At 57.1% G+C, this 18,564-nt stretch overlaps 1 protein-coding gene across 5 annotated transcripts in view; it reads left to right on the top strand.

Moving 5' to 3' along the window:
* NOS1 (nitric oxide synthase 1) overlaps positions 1-18,564 on the top strand; it is an 86,625-nt gene that overhangs the window by 17,160 nt on the left and 50,901 nt on the right. The window contains exons 1-2 of one of the 5 annotated variants that reach the window (XM_064726693.1): positions 785-861; positions 15,610-16,670. In XM_064726693.1, coding sequence (XP_064582763.1) covers positions 15,961-16,670 — 710 coding nt within the window. In that variant the 5' untranslated portion in view covers positions 785-861; positions 15,610-15,960. Of the gene's footprint in view, positions 1-784; positions 862-1,322; positions 1,514-4,406; positions 4,576-15,154; positions 15,172-15,609; positions 16,671-18,564 lie in introns of those variants that run through there. The other 4 variants (XM_064726691.1, XM_064726690.1, XM_064726694.1 and 1 more) reach the window with 4 other exon arrangements.

Raw genomic sequence — 18,564 nt, 5'->3', positions numbered from 1 at the left:
GAGGAGGAGGAGGAGGAGGAGGAGGAGGAGAGGAGCTCCCAAGGAATCTTTCCAGCAGCTTTTTCCAACTCTGACCCCCAAGATGGGGATGTCTGGGACATAAACGCTCCCAAGGGATCTTTCCAGCAGCTTTTTCCAACTCTGAACCCCAGGATAGGGATGTCTGGGACATAAACGTGGCTTTGGGTGGGGTTTACAGGTGTCCTGCTGGTTACCAGGGTTTGTGTTGGGATGTTTCGTGTTGTCGCAGCTCTGCCTGGTCACTGTGGGCTGTGACAGCTTCTGGAGGTGGGAGACAAAGAGTTTTCCCCTAAATTGTCACGGGAAAGGAGGAGCTGGCCCAGGGATGTTTTAGAAGTGATCTGCCCTGGCCATGAACTCCCAGGTTTTCAGGATTTGATCAAACCTGGCTTTGATGAGCCCCAGCCTTTGTCCCGTGCAGAGGGGACGGTGCCAGGGAATCCCCCGATCCAGCAGAGGGTGGGTGGGTTCCGAGGGGTCCCTCCTGTCCCACAGCAACCCTGCCCCATCCCGCCAGAGCTCCGGGACTTCCCAGGCTGTGCCGGGGGTCGGCAGAAGGGAAGAGCCAAGAGCGAAGGCTCACTGCCACCTCTAGGCAAAGCCCAGCATCGGCGCTCGCTCTAAACTGGAGCACGGGCAGGGACAATCCTGGGATTTGTCCCAAATCGCCGCAGTGGCAGTGGCAGACCCCGCTCCCGGCTGCTGCGCGTGTGTGCGGGGTGTGCGCGCTCCGCGGCTCCCAAAGCTTTGGTATAAATATAAATGTTCAGCCCTTCCTCCAGCCCGCGGGCTCTAATCCCCTTCCGCACGCGTTTCCAGCCGCGGGGAATGAGCAGCCCAGTAAGTCCCGAGCCGCGGAGGTTGTGTGTGTGATCCCTGCGTGATCTGTGTGTGTGATCCGTGTGTGAGCCCTGTGTGTGTGTGAGCCCTGTGTGATCCGTGTGTGTGATCCGTGTGTGAGCCCTGTATGTGTGATCCCTGTGTGTGATCCCTGTGTGTGATTCGTGTGTGATCCGTGTGTGTGTGTGATCCCTGTGTGTGTGTGATCCCTGTGTGTGTGTGTGTGATCCCTGTGTGTGTGTGATCTCTGTGTGATCCCTGTGTGTGATTCATGTGTGTGATCTGTGTGTGATCCGTGTGTGTGTGATCTCTGTGTGATCCCTGTGTGTGATCCCTGTGTGTGATCTGTGTGTGATCTGTGTGTGATCCGTGTGTGATCTGTGTGTGATCCGTGTGTGTGTGATCCCTGTGTGATCCCTGTGTGTGATCCGTGTGTGTGTGATCTGTGTGTGTGTGATCCGTGTGTGTGTGATCTCTGTGTGATCCCTGTGTGTGATCCCTGCATGTGATCCCTGTGTGTGTGATCCGTGTGTGTGTGTGACCCGTGTGTGTGCAATCCCCGTGTGTGTGTGATCCCGAGGATCTCAGGGAGTGCCGAGCATCCTGAGCCGCACATTCCCGGCGGATCCCCCAGCTGGGAGCTCCAAGAGAGGTGGGTGAGGGACAAGGGCAGCAGCGCAGGGGAAGCAGCGGGAGGAAATTTGGGCGTTAAGCGCTGGGTTTATATTCGGTTTCTATCCCTAACCTCTGGCAGCATATGGCCGGGAGCGAGCGGCGCTGAGCTGCCTCCAGAGGAGACGGGGAGCCGGAGAGGGGCGGGGAGGCGGCTCTTGCCTCTCCCGAGCAGTTTTGGGGGAGAACTTCCCAGGCAGCGCCGCCTGAATCGGCTCCCAGCTGTGGGAAAGGGGAAAGCAACTTCCATGGACGAGGCTTGCTGGGAATGGGGGGGTTCCTCCAGAGCTGGGGCTGCTCCCTGGGGTGAGCAGGATGGCAGGGACACGTTCCCTGCGGGGAAATGCTGTCCCCAGACGCTTTTTGCTGGGGACAGGAAGGCGCAGCCTCGGCTGTCGCACCAGGAGCTCGGTGGGGAAGGGGCTCAGGGGTGCGGCCGTGCTGGGGAGGGTCTCGCTCCACCTTCTCCATCCACAGCCCACCCTCTGCCTCCTCAGTTGTTTATGAACCTCCAAACCTTTCCCTTGCCTTCCCGGCTGACTCACGGCTTCCAGCGGGAGGGAAAGGCGACCTGGGGCTCCTCCCTGGCGCAGGGGGAGCACAGGACACGCACAGGCTCCCTTCCCACAGGGACACTCTGCTCCTGGCTGGATTTCCGGGCCGCAGCAGCGCTCCCGGTGATCCCAAATCGAGCTGGTCCCGCTCAGATTCCCGTGGGGAAGGAAGTGCTGCCGTGCCCCGGGGGAATGTGGTGCAGGGATGAGCAGAGCTCTGTTCCCGGGATCTGTTCAGGGCTCTGTTCCCGGGATCTGTTCAGGGCTCTGCTCCTGGGATCTGTTCAGGGCTCTGTTCCTGGGATCTGTTCAGGGCTCTGCTCCTGGGATCTGTTCCTGGGATCTGTTCAGGGCTCTGGGATCTGTTCCTGGGATCTGTTCAGGGCTCTGGGATCTGTTCAGAGCTCTGTTCCTGGGATCTGTTCAGGGCTCTGCTCCTGGGATCTGTTCCTGGGATCTGTTTCTGGGCTCTGTTCAGGGCTCTGTTCCTGGGATCTGTTCAGAGCTCTGTTCCTGGGATCTGTTCAGGGCTCTGTTCAGAGTTCTATTCCCGGGATCTGTTCAGGGCTCTGCTCCTGGGATCTGTTCAGAGCTCTTTCCTGGGATCTGTTCAGGGCTCTGTTCCTGGGATCTGTTCAGGGCTCTGGGATCTGTTCAGGGCTCTGTTCAGAGCTCTATTCCTGGGATCTGTTCAGAGCTCTGTTCCTGGGATCTGTTCCCGGGATCTGTTTCTGGGCTCTGTTCAGAGCTCTGTTCCTGGGATCTGTTCAGAGCTCTGTTCCTGGGATCTGTTCAGGGCTCTGGGATCCAGGGCTGGTTCCTGGGCTGGGATCCCGCCGCAGGGTGGGAGGGCTGCACTTCCAAAGCCCAGAGTGTCCCAGGGAGCTCTGCTCCCCCGGATCAGGGCTGTGCTGCCTCTGATGGATGTGCCCGGCTGGCAGGAGGAGCAGGAGGTGCTGCTGGCCGTGTGTCGGGGTGGCTTTGGCACTGCAGAGTCCCCTCAAACAGGTGACATCACAGCCACCAGCCCTGCGTCTGCCTGCACCCCTATCCGAGGAAAACTGCTCCAGCCCACAGAGCCCTGCAGCTCTACGGCTCCAAACCGTGAGCCCTGCAAGGAGAAGGGTTTGGACTTTTCCCAGCCCGGGCCTGGGTCACAAAGTCCTTTGTCACCGGTGTGTGCCCGCTGCTCCCTGGCTGATGGACCGGAGCAGATGTCCTTGGGTAGCTCGCTCTTAGATGAGTCCTCCTGGCTCTAGAGAGGCAGAATCACGTTTCCCTTAACCCCAGACAGTGTTAGAGCCCGATCTCGGTGAGGAGGGGCGGGACGGGGGAGGCAGCCCCGGCTCTGCTGCTGCATTTGCCCGTCCTCTCCGCCTCTGCACAGCTCTCGGTGAGCCGGGCAGGAGCGGGGCCGCTCCGCTCCCCTTCCTTCGCCGTGGGAAGTTCTGTAATTGAGCCGCCCGCTGTGCCCTGCCTTGTTTGCCTGCCTCTGCTGAGGCACCCACGGGCTGGGCACCTTCCCCGGGCTCGGGACACCTCTGTGTGCTCCGGTGGGAGCTGCCTGCTGGGCTGGGAGCAGGTGAACCCCAGAGCCCTGCCCGAGAGCCCGCTGGGTTTATATAATATTATATATCTATAATTGTGTGTTTGTTGTTGCCATGGGAATGAGCGCAATCGCGAAGGCTGGAGGCTGATGTCAAGCCTGGGTCCGCTCTGGGCCGCGCTGGGGGCAGGTGGAGAGTCGGGAGGGGAAGTGGGGTGAGGAGATCTTTGTTCCCTGCCCCGTGTGCAGCACAGGGGCAGCTCCGGCAGCTGAGGCTCGGGGATGTCCCAGCCCCGCCTGGAGCCGGGCCGGGAGCTCCCGAAGGGATGGAGGTGTCAGCCCTGGGCACCAGCGGGCACGGGCTGCCGGGAGAGGAGCGGGGTTTTCTGCAGCATAGCCAGCCTGGGAGCAGGAGTGTGGGGGCTGCAGCAGGGCTGGGCAGGGACCTGGGGACCGCTCAGCCGCTCCGGTGCCCCCCGGGGCACGCAGAGCCCCCCACCCGCCCCGGGCAGGCTGAGTCAGGCCCGCGGGGGGTGACGCGGAGCTTCCAGCAACAAGTGGGGGCCGGGGGGTGTCTGTGAGCTCTTTAATTGGTGAGGGAGTTGGGGGGGTGGGCGATGCTCCCCGGCAAGGGGAGGGAGGGAGGGGGGAGAAAAGCCACGCTGGAAATGAGGTTATATAAAAGATGTATGATTTGGAGAGCGGAGTGTCTCCTAATGAGGGCTGCACCGGCTCGCTCCACACCCATAAAAACCCTGGTTGGACGTCAAAGCGGATTCGTTTCGGTGATGCTGGGATAAAGGGGCGCAGCGAGGACTGGCTCCCCGCTGCCAGCCCTGCCCAGCCGAACCCAGCGCGGGGCTCCGTCCGTGCCGAGCCGCCGGGAGCGATGCGGGGCCGGCCGCGGGGCCGGGGCCGGGCACGGCTCCTCTCCGCCGCACGGTAGGTGCCCCCCAGCCCCGCACCGGGCTCCGCTCCTCCGCGAAACTTTGCCGGGGCTGCGGCACCGTGCGCCCCGTCGGGAGCGCCGCCGCATCCTCCGGGCACCGTGAGCGGGGAAGGGGAGGCGGCGGCGGGACCCCAACCCCGGCAGTGCCCGCAGCGAGGGGGACACGCGTGGGATGTGCCCGGAGGAAGCGCTCGCTGCTCGGGGTGGCCCCGCCGAGACGCGAATCGCACTCGCTCCCCAAGCCCAGGGCACGCTGCGGGTGTCCCCCCCCCGTCCCTCCGCACCCGCAAAGTTCCCCCAGCGCCTCCGAGCCCGGCTGGCCCCGCGGGGAGCGCGGTGCTCCTCCCGGGATGGGGCAGCGGGAGGGCGCTCGGTGTGCCCGGAGGGAGGGCAGGAGGGGCAGGGCACCGAGTGCGGGGGTGGCAGGCGGGCAGCGAGCCCGGGACAAGCGGAACTCTGCCCGGGGGCCATCGGAGCGGGGAGGGCAGCGAGCGGGAGCGGCCGTTCACCGAACTGGGGTTGGCGGGGGCGGTTTTGGGGAGGGCAGAGGGACAATTCCGCAGAATGTCACCCTGCCAGGGATGGGCATTTTCCCCTGGGGATGCCGTTTCCCGGGAGAAGGCGGTTTCGGGAGGCGGGCGGCACTGTCCCGGGGCAGCGGCGTTGTCCCGGGTGGAGGAGCCGATCCGCCCGTCCCGCCTGAGCTGTCCCGGGTGCTGAACGCGGCGGAGCCCCGGAGCTCCCGAGCCTCCGCTCCCCACCGGGGATTGCGAGAGATGCCGCCGAGCCCCGCGCTGGGATGGGGAGTGGCCCTTGCCAGGTCCTGCCCTCGCTGTTTGCCTGTCCCTGGGGTGTCCCGGCTGTCCCCAGGGTGTCCTCACTGTCCCCGGGGCACTGCGGTGGAAGCGAGACCCCCGTCCAGCCCGGGCTGGGGACACTCCAGCCCTCGGGATGTCCTGTTGGGGCTGGCTCCTGTCCTTTAGGGAGAACGGGGGTCACCCCGGATCGTTGCCCGTCCCTCTGCCCAACAAGGACCTCGCAGAATGAGCCGGGAATGCAGCGGGAGCTGCAGCCGCAGGGATCGGAGGGGACGAGCCCTGCTTGTCCTGCTGCTGCCCGGGTTTGGTTCTGACTGGAAAGCTTTTGGTTCTGACTGGCAAAGCAGAGGGCAAAGGAGCTCTTTGTGGGGCACATCTGGCACATCTGGCGCCGGGCTGTGCCGGTGTGCGCTGCCCCGTCCCGCCGCGCTCCCTGCCCCGCTCGCTGAGCCCCCAAGCCCGGGTGAGGGGTGCGGACATTTTCTCCCGACGCTTCCAAGTTCTCCCTGTCGGGAGGGAATTCTGGCAGGCGACTTGACAATGATGTGCCGAGTCCCCGAGGAGCGGATCCGCCTCTCGCTGAGATGGAGGGGAAGCGTCTCCTTCCTTCCTTTTTCCATTCCCGATCTCCCCCGTCCCCCTTTTCCCTTCCCGGTGGTTGTTTGGCACGGGGGACGGTGGAGATCGCAGGGGCAGCTGCAGCAATGGGGGGCTTGGCTGTTTCAAACACCGGCTCCTCTCCCTCACCCTCATTCCCGAGTGCCAGCGGCTCTGGCAGACGGGAATCTACAGGGATGATCACACAGAAGCAGCGGGGAGGCTTTGGGAGCAGGGGGGAAATCACTCTCCCAGGAATTTCTACCTGCACCATTTGCTAGTTATCATCCTCTGCTCAAGGTCTCAGTGGGGAAGCCTTATTTAAAGAATTTGGGTTTGCATCAGCAATTTCCTCCTCCCTCTCTTTTCTTCCCGGCTCGTATTTCCCAGAATATTTCCTTAAAGACGCCACAAACTCAGGCACAGACTCTGCAGTTTCAAATGTTTGCAAACAAACTCCGGGTGCGGAGTCTCTTCCCCCGCAGCCGTGGGCAGGGAGGGGACATTTCCCTGCTCAGGTACCCGCTCTGGGAGAAGCATCACACCCCCCTGGAGCCCGGGAAAGGGACAATCTCTTGTACCCTTTGCATTCTGTGTGTTCCCCCTGCCAGCGCCACAACTGTGAGCGAGAGGCCATCTTAGGCAGAGGGGTTTGGGCTGAATCCTCCTTGGAATCCTCGCTTGGATTTAACGTTCTGTGGCTGCTCACGGGGAGGGCTGGGTCCTCCCTCGCCCTCAGGGGCCGTTTTGGCCCTGTCAGATTTTTTTTGTCCCCCTCCCCGCTCTGCTTGTGTATTTTGTCTTTTCCATTTCAGTGGTGTGTCTGTACAAAGGCTTAGGAAATCTGCCAGATTCCCTAAATCAGTGCCTGAAAACAACTATTTTTAGTAACTGATAAGTCACATGAGCCCGGCTCGCATAGATTAGCATTTACCTTTCCCGAGGAACGAGGATATTGTTTGATACTTGTTGATACCATCAATTTTCCCCTAAAGAAACCCAACCCCGCTAACGAGGGGCCGGGTTAGAGAGGCGGCTCCGAGCGAGCTCCGATGCCTTTGTTCTACTCCCACAGCTCCCATCCTATCTGTGCGTTAAATCAAATCTATAGATGCAATCTGATCCCTCCAAAAATAAATGTATTGTGTCCCGAAGAGGCCTGGGAGCCGCTGTCTGGCTCAGGCTGGATAAATCATGCTCGTTCCAAATGAGCCCTGATGGGCTGTGTGTGATAAGGGACACTGGGTTGTCACCATCCCAAATGAGCCCTGATGGGCTCTGTGTGTGATAAGGGACCCTGGGTTGTCACCATCCATGCGGGATGTGGCTTTGGGAAGCCCAGATGTCACCAGGGTGGTGGTTCTGCATGTGGGGCATGGAAACCTGGAGGTTCTGAGTGTGTGTGTGTGTCCCTACAAAAAGGGGGGCACTGATGCCAAGGAAACGCTTTCCACGGCTTCTCCACTCCGTGACAATCCCCAAATGCTTAACAGGATCCAGCAATGCCCTTCTAGGGGAGCTTGTCTTAATCCCATTTTCCAGAGTTTCATGCTTACGTTTCCAGACGTGCTGGAACGTGAGGTTCTGTCTCTCTTTCAGAGGCTGGGGAGCTCGGTGCCCTCCGAGCAGGGATTATCCTTCATGCCCACCAGGCAGTGAATGGAGCATCCCTGCCACATCTGGGACAGGGCTCCGAGCTGGCCCTGGGGTCACAGCCTGCCCCAAATGCCAGCAGTGAGGAGCAGGGGCTTGGGGAGCTAAAATCCTCTCCTCTGGCATGGGGAAAAGCTGGTTTAGGATGGGGGTTAGGGCTGCTTCAGCTTCCATAGGGAAGGGAGAAATGGACCCCTGGGATCAATGGGGTCCATTTCCATTCCTCTCCCACATGCACTCCTGGGTTTTTTGCCACATCCATGCTCAGGGATGCTGGAGGGATGAGGATGATGAGGCTGGAGCAGCCTCTCTCCCACAGTCAGCACCTTCAGCAAATCCAGGAGGCAGAAAACTCCACATCATCTCCCCCCCATGAGTCCTGCTGGAATCGGAGTCAGAGCCCTTGTAGGACAAGGAACAGGTCCCAGGAGGCCCCTGGAGAACTTTGCTGCTGTTGTTGGTACTATGGCAACAAGTGCTAATGCAAGGCATGGACAGAAACTCGGGGGAACAAATTATCCTCAATTTTCCCCTGGCACGTCCCTGAGGATGCCAGGGCCAACAGGGCAGGAGCTGTGCCGTGGCTCCATGTGTTGGATTCATCCCTGGGGAAGGGAGGAATCCCAATCCTGTCCCTTCTCCTACTGCAGAGGGGTGGTGACGGCACTCAGGAGATCCCAGAGCTCTTGGGATCTGCCTGGGGTTGGGGACCATGAGGGGCCCGATCTCCTCCTGAGGGTTCTAAACAGGGACATGAGTCACTCCTTAGGAAAACAGTGCCAACAGGATTTTTTGGGAAATTTAATGCCAGGCAAGAAGGATTTTGGGGTGTCAGCAGCAAAGGAGGGGACGTGAGTTGCTGAACAGGACCAGGAGTTTATTCCTGGATGGACTCAGAGCTCCATCCCTGACTTTATTGATGCTGGCTGGCAGCTCCTGAGCTATTACAGCTCCAGCCAACCTGCTGTGATTTTGAAATTTTCTTTTTCTTTTGTTTTTTTCCCTAAATGGAGCCCCAATTCCCCTCTCATGCTGCGATTGGACCTCCAGACCATCCATCAAGTGGCATTTTCTCATTTATTTCCTCCCTACCTATTTTGTCTTCCAGGACAAAGTGGCGGTGTGTTAACACCGCTCCAATTTGTCACGCCGGAGTCACTGGTGTAATTCCAAGCCTCTCAGAAAATTGATGGTGGCAGAATTGAGGTTTTACAGATGGGCCAAGCCCTAATAAGAACATCAGTTTGAGATGGGGCGAGCAGCGGAATTGACGCTTTTATCTAAATTCTGTTGGAGCCACACACGGCAGGCGCCGGGGAAATATTGTAGGAAACAGCAAAAGAGGAAAGGCAGGCGTGGTGCAGAAATCTGCTCAGTCCTGAACTCCAAATTACAACAAAGCCCTGGTTCTGGCAGCTACAGAAAAAGGGGGATTTTTGTCAACACAGTTGTCTTGGCAACATTAAAATGCATTTCGTGCGTTCTGCTCGGGTTGTGCCGGGTGGGGTGAACGGAAGGGGGGTGAGGGGCTCCAATAAATTGCAGGAAAGTTTTGGGGTGGCTCTGCCTCCTCCAGCACTGCTGTCCCATGATCAGGAGTGTGCAGGACACTGGTGTGAATGGGATGGGATAGGAGCAGATCAGAAAAAATGGGATATTTGTGTTAGAAGGGAGCTGCAATGATGATTTTAACTGCACAGACATTCCCGTGGCTGCTTTGCCAGCAGGACCTGGCTCTCCTTGGCTGCTCCATTCCCTGGAGAGGGCATGGGCACCAAACCAGGTGCCAGGAGCTGGATAAATGTGCAGGTCCTGGGGGCTTTGGGGCAGATTTATGAGCAAACAGTTGTGGTTTGTTTTCCAGGAAGCAACCCCTGATTAGAGGCAGATGAACCCTCTTGGGGTCTGGCCATGGATTTATTACTACCAGAAGCAAGGATTTATCTGATTAACTGCCCTTCCTGCAGGAACAGGAATGTTTTGGGTGCAGAGAGCCACGGGGAGGTGAGGGAGTCTCCAGGGTGGAGCCCGTGGCATTCCATCCCTTTGGCAGTGGGGCAATTCCATCCCTTTGGCAGTGGGGCAATTCCATCCCTTTGGCAGTGGTGCAATTCCATCCCTTTGGCAATGGTGCAATTCCATCCCTTTGCTGGTGCCAGCTCAGGTCAGTGGGCACCGACTGGCACCAGGGCATTGTACAGACGGCAAAGTGCCTCATTCCAGTCACTCCTGGTGGAAATTTGGTTTACTGGGGGCAAAGACAAGGTCCCAGCCCAGCTGGAGTAATGATTCCCAACCCAAGAATGGTTGGGAATTGAGCTGGGAATGGGAAGGGAGAAGCAGAGCCATCGTTTGGGTTTGGAGGGAAAAGGTCTCGCCCATGCTGGGTGGATTTTGGGAAGGCTGAGGGGAGATGGGTGGTTCCAGCTGGGAGTGATCCTGGAACAGAGGCTAGACAGAGCTAAAAGAATAAATCAGGTATTTATTAAAGGCCTTCAAAGGACACACCTTGGGCAGTGCAAAGTCTCACAGAGACTACACCCAGGGTGGGCAATGGTCACGATTTAAGTTTGGCCTATTTGTATATCAGTTAATTGTCCAATTACAGCTTCAGGTAATGAAGTCACATTCCCTAAGTTTCCTCCGATTCCCTTTTGTTTACACTTTTTGGGCCTGAGGCTGTGTTGGTGACCATGGTTCTCAGGCCTGGAAGGATTGTTCTGTCTGCCCAAAACGTGAGGAGAGCAAACCAACACTGCATCAGTTCAGAGTTATACACTAATGCAGGATCTAAAACATGCAAAAGCTAAAACTTAAGACATCAGAGGAACATTATCTGAGGATTAAAAGGCTGTGGACAAGTACACCCTGGGCAGGGATGGAGCGTGGAGTTTATTCCAGTGAGCTGCCTGCCAGGGAATCACTTGAACATTCCCATTTCAGAGGCACAGCCATGCAGGTTTACAGGAACTGTGCATATGCTGCATCCCAGCGCTCCTCATCCCCTCCACCGATGCTCCGTGGGTCGTAAAAATTAAATGGGCATCAATCCATCAGCGCCAGGGCTCTTCCTCGAGCGCTATAAATCCCACGAAAGCTAATTAAAGAGGACAATGGTGCCCATTTAAAGCTGGCACGGGCATGCAGGAGCCATTATCACCGGGAGAACAGGGCTCCAAATGGATTTGTGAGGCTGAGGGGATGGCGTTGAGCACGGCCCAGCCCGGCACAGCCCGCGGCTCTGCCTGGCACAGGCAGGAGATTGTGTTAAAGCTCCTGAGATTGATTTCTCCTCCGCTTTGCCTTGGAAATCAAATCATCCTGTTGTATTGCACTAAATAGTTATTTCGTTGTTTGCACTGGGTGTTTGGTAATTTGCGCTGTTCACATGATTTGTATCCTCTCACCGCGTGGTCTTCCCCTTTTCCCCTTCCCTAAATGTCAGTGTGGTCTCCAAACACGAACTTTTACATCATTCCATTAAGGTTTGTGCTGGGGTTTGTTCTTGGAATCTTATCTGGCAGCTCAAGGAGCTTCTCCTGGGGTTGGTTGGTTGAACTTTTATCACTGATGGAGGGGAGCAGGCTCTGCTGCTTTTCCCTGAAACAGGAATATTCCCCCTAAATATACCCCATATTCCCCCCAAATATCATATTTTCCCCAAATATACCCCATATTCCCCCCAGATATATCCCATATTCCCCCCAAATATATCCCATATTCCACCCAAGTAGACCCTATATTCCACCCAAATATATCCCATATTCCACCCAAATAGACCCCATATTCCACCCAAATATATCCCATATTCCACCCAAATATGCCCCATATTCCACCCAAATATATCCCATATTCCACCCAAATATATCCCAAATAGGCCCCATATTCCCCCAAACCCATCAGCCAAAGGAGAGAAGTTCCCAGGGGCTGGTGTTGGGGTCAGGGTTGAGGCTTGCCTGGGGTGCTGCCCCTCTGCAGGGCTCGTTGCTCTCCTGTAGTTTGAGTTGGATTTATGCTTTGGGATGGGCAGGGAAACTGAGGCAGGAGTGGGGGTGGCACCATCCATGGAGGTTTATTCCAGCAGGGTTTATTCCCAATAAACCATGGGTGGCACCATCCATGGAGGTTTATTCCAGTGGGGTTTATTCCCAATAAACCATGGGTGGCACCATCCATGGAGGTTTATTCCAGTGGGGTTTATTCCCAATAAACCATGGGTGACACCATCCATGGAGGTTTATTCCAGCAGGGTTTATTCTCAATAAACCATGGGTGACACCATCCATGGAGGTTTATTCCAGCAGGGTTTATTCCCAATAAACCATGGGTGGCACCATCCATGGAGGTTTATTCCAGCGGGGTTTATTCCCAATAAACCATGGGTGGCACCATCCATGGAGGTTTATTCCAGCAGAGTTTATTCTCAATAAACCATGGGTGACACCATCCATGGAGGTTTATTCCAGCAGGGTTTATTCCCAATAAACCATGGGTGACACCATCCATGGAGGTTTATTCCAGCAGGGTTTATTCCCAATAAACCATGGGTGGCACCATCCATGGAGGTTTATTCCAGCAGGGTTTATTCCTGACAGGGAGCTGAGCCCGGCTTTGCTGGTGGAGTTTTCATCTCCTGGCTGTTTTTTGGGGTGGGATGAGTGTTCCTACCCCGGTGAAACCCCGTTGTGCTCTCACTGTTTTGAGGAGTTAGACCTGACACTTCCAGCAGCTTCTAAATATCTGACCCGGCTCCGAGGTTCATAAATCAGAGTCCTCATGGTGCTGGGAGGGAGAGCTGGGAATCTGTGGGCTCACGGAGCTCAGCACAGCTCAGCCACCCACAGGGCTGAGCTCTTTGGGTTCCATCCGAAGTGTGTCCCCTCTGGAATCAGAGCTGTCCCACCCCAGAGTGGGACAGGAGAGCCCTGACCCTCCTGGGGGAGTTTTCCAAGCCGTCCTTGTGTCTCCTGCCTTCCTGAACTTCTCCCTCTCCCTCCTCTCTGCACTCTGAGTTTCTGCAAGGTTTTCCAGCTGGAAAATAATCGGACTTGATGATCTTTAAGATTATTTTCCAACGTCAATGATGCCATGATTCTGTGAAAATCCTTATCCAGCTATTCCCTAAAGGAGCAGGAGGATGAGGGGCTTAGGACCTCTCTGTCCTCCCTCTCCTTGCCTGTTCCTCTCCTTTCTGGCTCTTTTCTGACCTTCCTGACTCTGAGGAGCAGCAGAAAAAAAGGATAAATCTCTGGATGGGTGTTGAGGTACCACTTAAAATCTATTTTTTTCTTTTCATCCCTTTTGTGAGGAATGCTGAGGTGTCAGTGGGTTTGGGGGCAGGCAGCAATGAGCACCTAGAAACGCCAGCGTTCCATGGTATTGCTGAGCACACACAAGAAATGACAACCCTTTTCCATGGAAATAGCTGGAAATTATCCTGCTGGGAGAAGAGAGAGGGATTAAACACCGGGGGCTCCTCAGCTCTTTTCCAGCGAGCTCAGCAAGTCCCGCTGTGAGGTCGGGCAGGGCTGAAGGACATCCACGGTCCCCTCCAGCTGTGCAACATCTGCCCGTGTGAGCGGCTGGCAGCCCTGGCAGTGTCTGTCCCAAATTCCACCCAAATATTCCCACACTGTATTCCACCCAAATATATCCCATATTTTCCCCAAATATGCCCCATATATATCCCATATTTCCCCCAAATATATCCCATATTCCACCCAAATATATCCCATATTCCCCCCAAATATATCCAATATTCCACCCGAATATGTCCCATATTCCCCCAAATATATCCCATATTCCCCCAAATATATCCCATATTTCCCCCAAATATATCCAATATTCCACCTGAATATGTCCCATATTCCCCCAAATATATCCCATATTCCACCCAAATATATGGGGTATATGTCCCATATGTCCCATATGTCCCCACTCAAATATATCCCATATTTTCCCTAAATACACGCCATATTCCCCCCAAATATATCTCCTATTTTCCCCAAATATACCCCATATTCCACTCAAATATACCCCATATTCCCCCCAAACATATCCGATATTCCCAGGCGGTGCCCAGGGTGGTTGTGCCCATCGAGATGCACACAGAGCTGGCCCGGGTAAGGAGCCCCGATGGCACGGCAGGGCTGGCCCCTCTCAGGACGCTCTGCCCCGTGCTCCCGGGGCACTGCGGCTCCTTCCAAAGCCACCTTTGTCCCCACGAGGCTCATTGGGATGAGTTTGGTGTGACCCAGCCCTGCCCGGCCAGTGATGGTCACCTTGTGGGGCAGAGGGGTCGGGAAATCAGAGCCCGGCAGGGAGAAGGAAGCGGCTCCTGAGAATCCCAAAGAGCTTGGGAAAATTGGGAAAACTCGGCTGGGAAAGCGAGGTGAGGATGGGGAAGGGATGGAGGGGTGGGAGGGAAGGAAAGGGACAGGAGCTGTCGGGTAGAAGTGAATTCCTGCTTTCCTCCATCCTCCCCAAAACTGGAACCTTCCTTCTCCTGCTCGGCTACCCGAGCCCCGGGTGGCGACACAGCCCATCCCGGGGTCCTGATCCAGTGTCATTTGCAATTAGGGCATTAATTAGCCCTGGTGGATGTGACTCAGTGGTATTTAACCCTTTGTAAACTGCTGCTCTGCAGGGCCAAGTCACAGCAGGGGAAGGGCCACAGGGGTTAAACCCAAGGGTTTGGGTTATGGATCTCGAATTGTTTTGTTCCTAATTCGCTGCTAAAAAGCCCAGCATTCCTCACATGAGGATTAACGTGCCCAAGTGGCGCTGGTGTCCCTGCCCTACCCCTCAGATCCCTTTTGTCCCATTTGGGGTTGGAGGGAGCTCCTGTCAGAGAGGGGCTGGAGGTGCCAAAGCTGCCCTGAGCATGTGGAGAGACAAGGTTGCTCTCCTTGCCATGGCAGTGCCTCCAGCAGAACATGTGCCCTCTGTTCTGTGCCGAAAACTCCGATTTTAAAAAAGAAAAGAAGGCGCTGGCTCGATGCGAAGCGTCAGGGCACAGTCCTGGAGAGAAACGTTCTCCAGAGCATCTGAGAAAAACGCGAGGGGAGCGCGGGGAGGCTTCGGGAGCAGAAGTGACAGAAGCCAAGCGTGCCTTGTAAGAACAAGGGTCCCATCAGGAGCCAATGGGCTGTGACTCCCTGAGCCCTGCGAGGGCTGTTCCTGCTCATCCTAAGGGTGGGATGAGCTCCTTGGTGCCCTCCCGGTGATGCTGCCCCGAGGGCGGGATGAGCTCCGAGGTGCCCTCCCGGCCATGTTTCCCCTCCGCCGGAGCGGGGCTGGGCTCGGGGGAGGGCGAGCGTCCCTTCCTTCTCCCCGTGCCAGGCTGGGAATCTGGGCAGAGGAGGAGCCGAGCGCTGATCCCTGCAGCCAGCCTTAAAAGCAGCAGTTGCCTTTGGAAGTGTTTTCCCAACTCGGGGAAGGAAGGGGAGCTGAGCGGCCTCTTCTGTTCCCCGGCTGCTGCGCCTGGAGTGACACCTCGGAGAGACAGCACCTCCGGAACAGGTTTCCTCCCGGGCAGGGCTGCCCATTCCCTGTCGGGCTCTCACCCAGCAGGTTGTGGGATGCTCTGGAGAACACGCGGAGAGGGGATCCCGAGCGGGCAGAGCCTCCTGGGTGTGCCGAGCCGGGCTGCCCAGCCCTGCCCTGCCCTGCCCAGCGGCCCCTGCCAGGGCTGCCCTGCTCTGCCCTGCCCTGCCCAGCGGCCCCTGCAAGGGCTGCCCGCTCCCCCCGCGCCCCCGCCGAACAGATGGTGCCGATTTTCGCAGGGGGAGGTGAAGGGAGCAAAGCCCGGAGCGCTGCGAGGCCGCAGCCTGGGGGGGTGACATCTGTGGGGACGGGGTGCCCGCGGCGTGCCCAGCCCCGCGCTCAGCTCAGCGGGCACTTGCGCCTGCCCTGCCTCACTTATCTCCCTCCTTTGTTGGTTTTTCCCCTGCTTTGCAGATAGAGAAGCCCGCGCACCGTCGGCGGGGATGCCGGTGAAGCCAGCGCGCTGCCTCCCGCTCCGTGCCAGCGGCTGACTGGAAGCTGGAATGTTTCCCACCCCGGGCGATGCCCAGCCCTGCTCCTAGCCTGCCTTCCCAGGGGTGACATTCCCGCTTTCCTGCCGTTCGCAGAGCAGTGCCACCGAGCATGCCGCAGGGAGCCCCTCGGCAGCCCGAGCCCAGGGGAGTTTTCCATTGAGTCCAGCTCCTCAAGAGCCAGAGTTGCTCCTTCCCACCCTCGGACAGCGAATTCCCCTGCTCCCAGCAGGGTGTTGAGGTCCTGCAGAGCGGGCTGGAGGAGGGGGCTGCCATGGAAGAGAATGTGTTCAGCGTGCAGCAGATCCAGCCCAACGTCATCTCGGTGAGGCTCTTCAAGCGCAAGGTGGGCGGCCTCGGCTTCCTGGTGAAGGAGCGCGTCAGCAAACCGCCCGTCATCATCTCGGACCTGATCCGGGGCGGGGCTGCCGAGCAGAGTGGCCTCATCCAGGCTGGGGACATCATCCTGGCCGTCAATGGCAGGCCCCTGGTGGACATGAGCTATGAGACGGCGCTGGAGATCCTGAGAAGCATCGCCTCCGAGACCTACGTGGTGCTCATCCTGCGCGGCCCCGAGGGCTTCACCACTCACCTGGAGACCACCTTTACGGGCGACGGGACACCCAAAACCGTCCGTGTCACCAGACCCCTGTGCCCGGCTCCCAAGGCGGTTGACTTGTCCAACCCAAGCAAAGAGCAGCCAGCAGCCATGGGATCGCTGTGGAGCAGGGAAACGGGCAAGGAGGTGGAGCCCCACGTCCACGTTAACGGGCTCGTTCCCGGCAGCAAAGGGGCAAAGGACGGCGGCAGGGACAAGGACGGGGCTTGTGCTCACTCCTGCCTCAACGGCGGCGTGGAGGACAACGAGCTGCTCAAAGAGATCGAGCCCGTCCTGGACCTGCTGAAGAGCAGCAGCAGTAAGGACAGCGGTGGAGATGCGCCCTCCAAGGTAGAGACACGGGATATAGAAGTCCAGGTGGACTGGTAGGTCTCCCTAAATACATTTTTTACCTTTGGTGGAACGCGCTGGTTTTGGCTCGCCGAGTGCCTCTCCACAGCTGGCTGCTGCCTGGCACAGCTGGGTGGAGACGGAGGGGAAGGGATGGGGAAAAGAGGGAAGTGGTTGGTGAGGAGAAGATGAAAAATTGGGAGAAGATTGTGGAAGGAAGATCTAAGCATGGGAAATTGGGGAGATTTGGAATAATGTCTCATGGAAAGCTGAGATGTGTGATGTGGTGGATCACGGGCTGGGCTGGGATAAATCTCTGCTCCATGTTCCCAATTCCATTTGTTTTAAGTCGAAGCAAAACCCCGTGCCTCAGTTTCCTCACCTGCCAAATAAGGTCCAGGGTATTCCTGTCCTTGTGGTCCTGCTTTGGAGCTCTCCAGTTGAAATCTGCTTTAACTTTAATGGGAGAGGAGGGTCGGACCAGCAGGGCACGGTGCTTCCCAGGAGAAATCAGCTCCCAAACCTTTTGGGAGAGGGGAGGAGAGCCCCAGTCCAGCTCCATCTGAAGCCAAGACAGGGCGGGGGCAGTGGGACCAGCCTGGTGGGCAGGAGGGAGATGTTCCCTATCGGGAGCTCGGGATGGCCAATCCTTGTGGAAACGCCAGGACGGATCTGCCCGTGCTCCTCCAGAGCCAGATCGCTGTTTCAGGACTTGCGTGCATGGGTGGGGATGTGAACAACGCTTGTCCCATGTCCTGTTGAGGAGGGGGAAGTGGCACAGCTCCTGATTTTCCTCAGTGTTTCCCAGAGCCGGGGCAGCTCCCCGGGGTCCCTCCTGCTTTCCAGAGCTGTTGTTTGCAGCCGGGTTTGTTCAGCGCCAACTCCCTCTCCTCCTGACCGTTCATTAACACTGCTAGCTTGCCTTTTCCTGCTGCTTTTCCCCAAGTCCCCAAACACGTTTTAGCAGTGTCAAGTGCTGCAGCAGGGTTGTGGCTGCCCTCGCTTATTGACTGGCTGGAAAAGCCCCGAGGGTTTGCTGGAGCTGCAGATCCGTGCCTCGGCCACGGAAAGATCTGAAATGCCAAGTTCTCTGTAATTTCAGGTTCTCTTGCTGTAGACACTTCTTAGGAGAAGGAAAACATTGTGTTCATTTTTCTTTATCAGAAACAAGGGGGGAGAGCCACAGCGGGGTCCCCACCACGGGCTCCCAGCCAAGGCTGAGCTCCCGCTCGCTCCCATCCCAATCCCACCCACTCTCTGTGTTTTCCACCTTCCTTGTTTTATTTTCAGTTGTTTTCATGTCGTTCCTGCTCTCCCAATTTATTCCTGCTTCCCGTGGAGGACACGGTACTCAAAGCTTGTTAGGGTGCTCACACTGAGTCAGAGGGAAAAAATATCTGCTGGGCTCGGTGCTGGTGTCTGGGTGTCCTTCCTGCCACCCCCTCCCCACCACAGCTGCTCTCCAGGTTCACTTTCTGAACAAGAATTGTTCAATTGAATTGTTGGGATTTGGAAAATTCAGAAATCTGCTGTGCAATGGGAAGGGATTTAACCCCCTTCCCGAGCTCAGGACGCTCTCCAAAAACCTGTCTGGATTTAATCCCATCCTGGGAGAGCCTGGTTTAAGGATTGAGACTTTGAAAGGGTCAGGACTGGGTACAAAATGTGCAGGGAGGCTCCAAAATCCCTCCTGGTTTGGCTCAGGGACCTGGGGGTGGCAGCCCAGAGGACACAATCCCAAATATTGGGGTTGAACAGGGGCAGCCTCACCCTTCAAACCATGTCCCTCATCCCAGCAGCCGCAGGATCTCCAAGGAAATTCTGCTCCAGTCATGGGGAGGGATGAAAAACATGATTCTACTCTGAAAAGTCTCTTTTATTCAGAGATTAAACAGAAATGCTTTGATTTCACTTTGATTTCACTTAAAC

The sequence above is a fragment of the Zonotrichia leucophrys genome, chromosome 15, assembly GCF_028769735.1.
Source record: "Zonotrichia leucophrys gambelii isolate GWCS_2022_RI chromosome 15, RI_Zleu_2.0, whole genome shotgun sequence".
Taxonomy (NCBI): domain Eukaryota; kingdom Metazoa; phylum Chordata; class Aves; order Passeriformes; family Passerellidae; genus Zonotrichia; species Zonotrichia leucophrys.
Note: the sequence above shows the minus strand (reverse complement) of the source record. Positions and strands in the feature narration are given on the sequence as shown.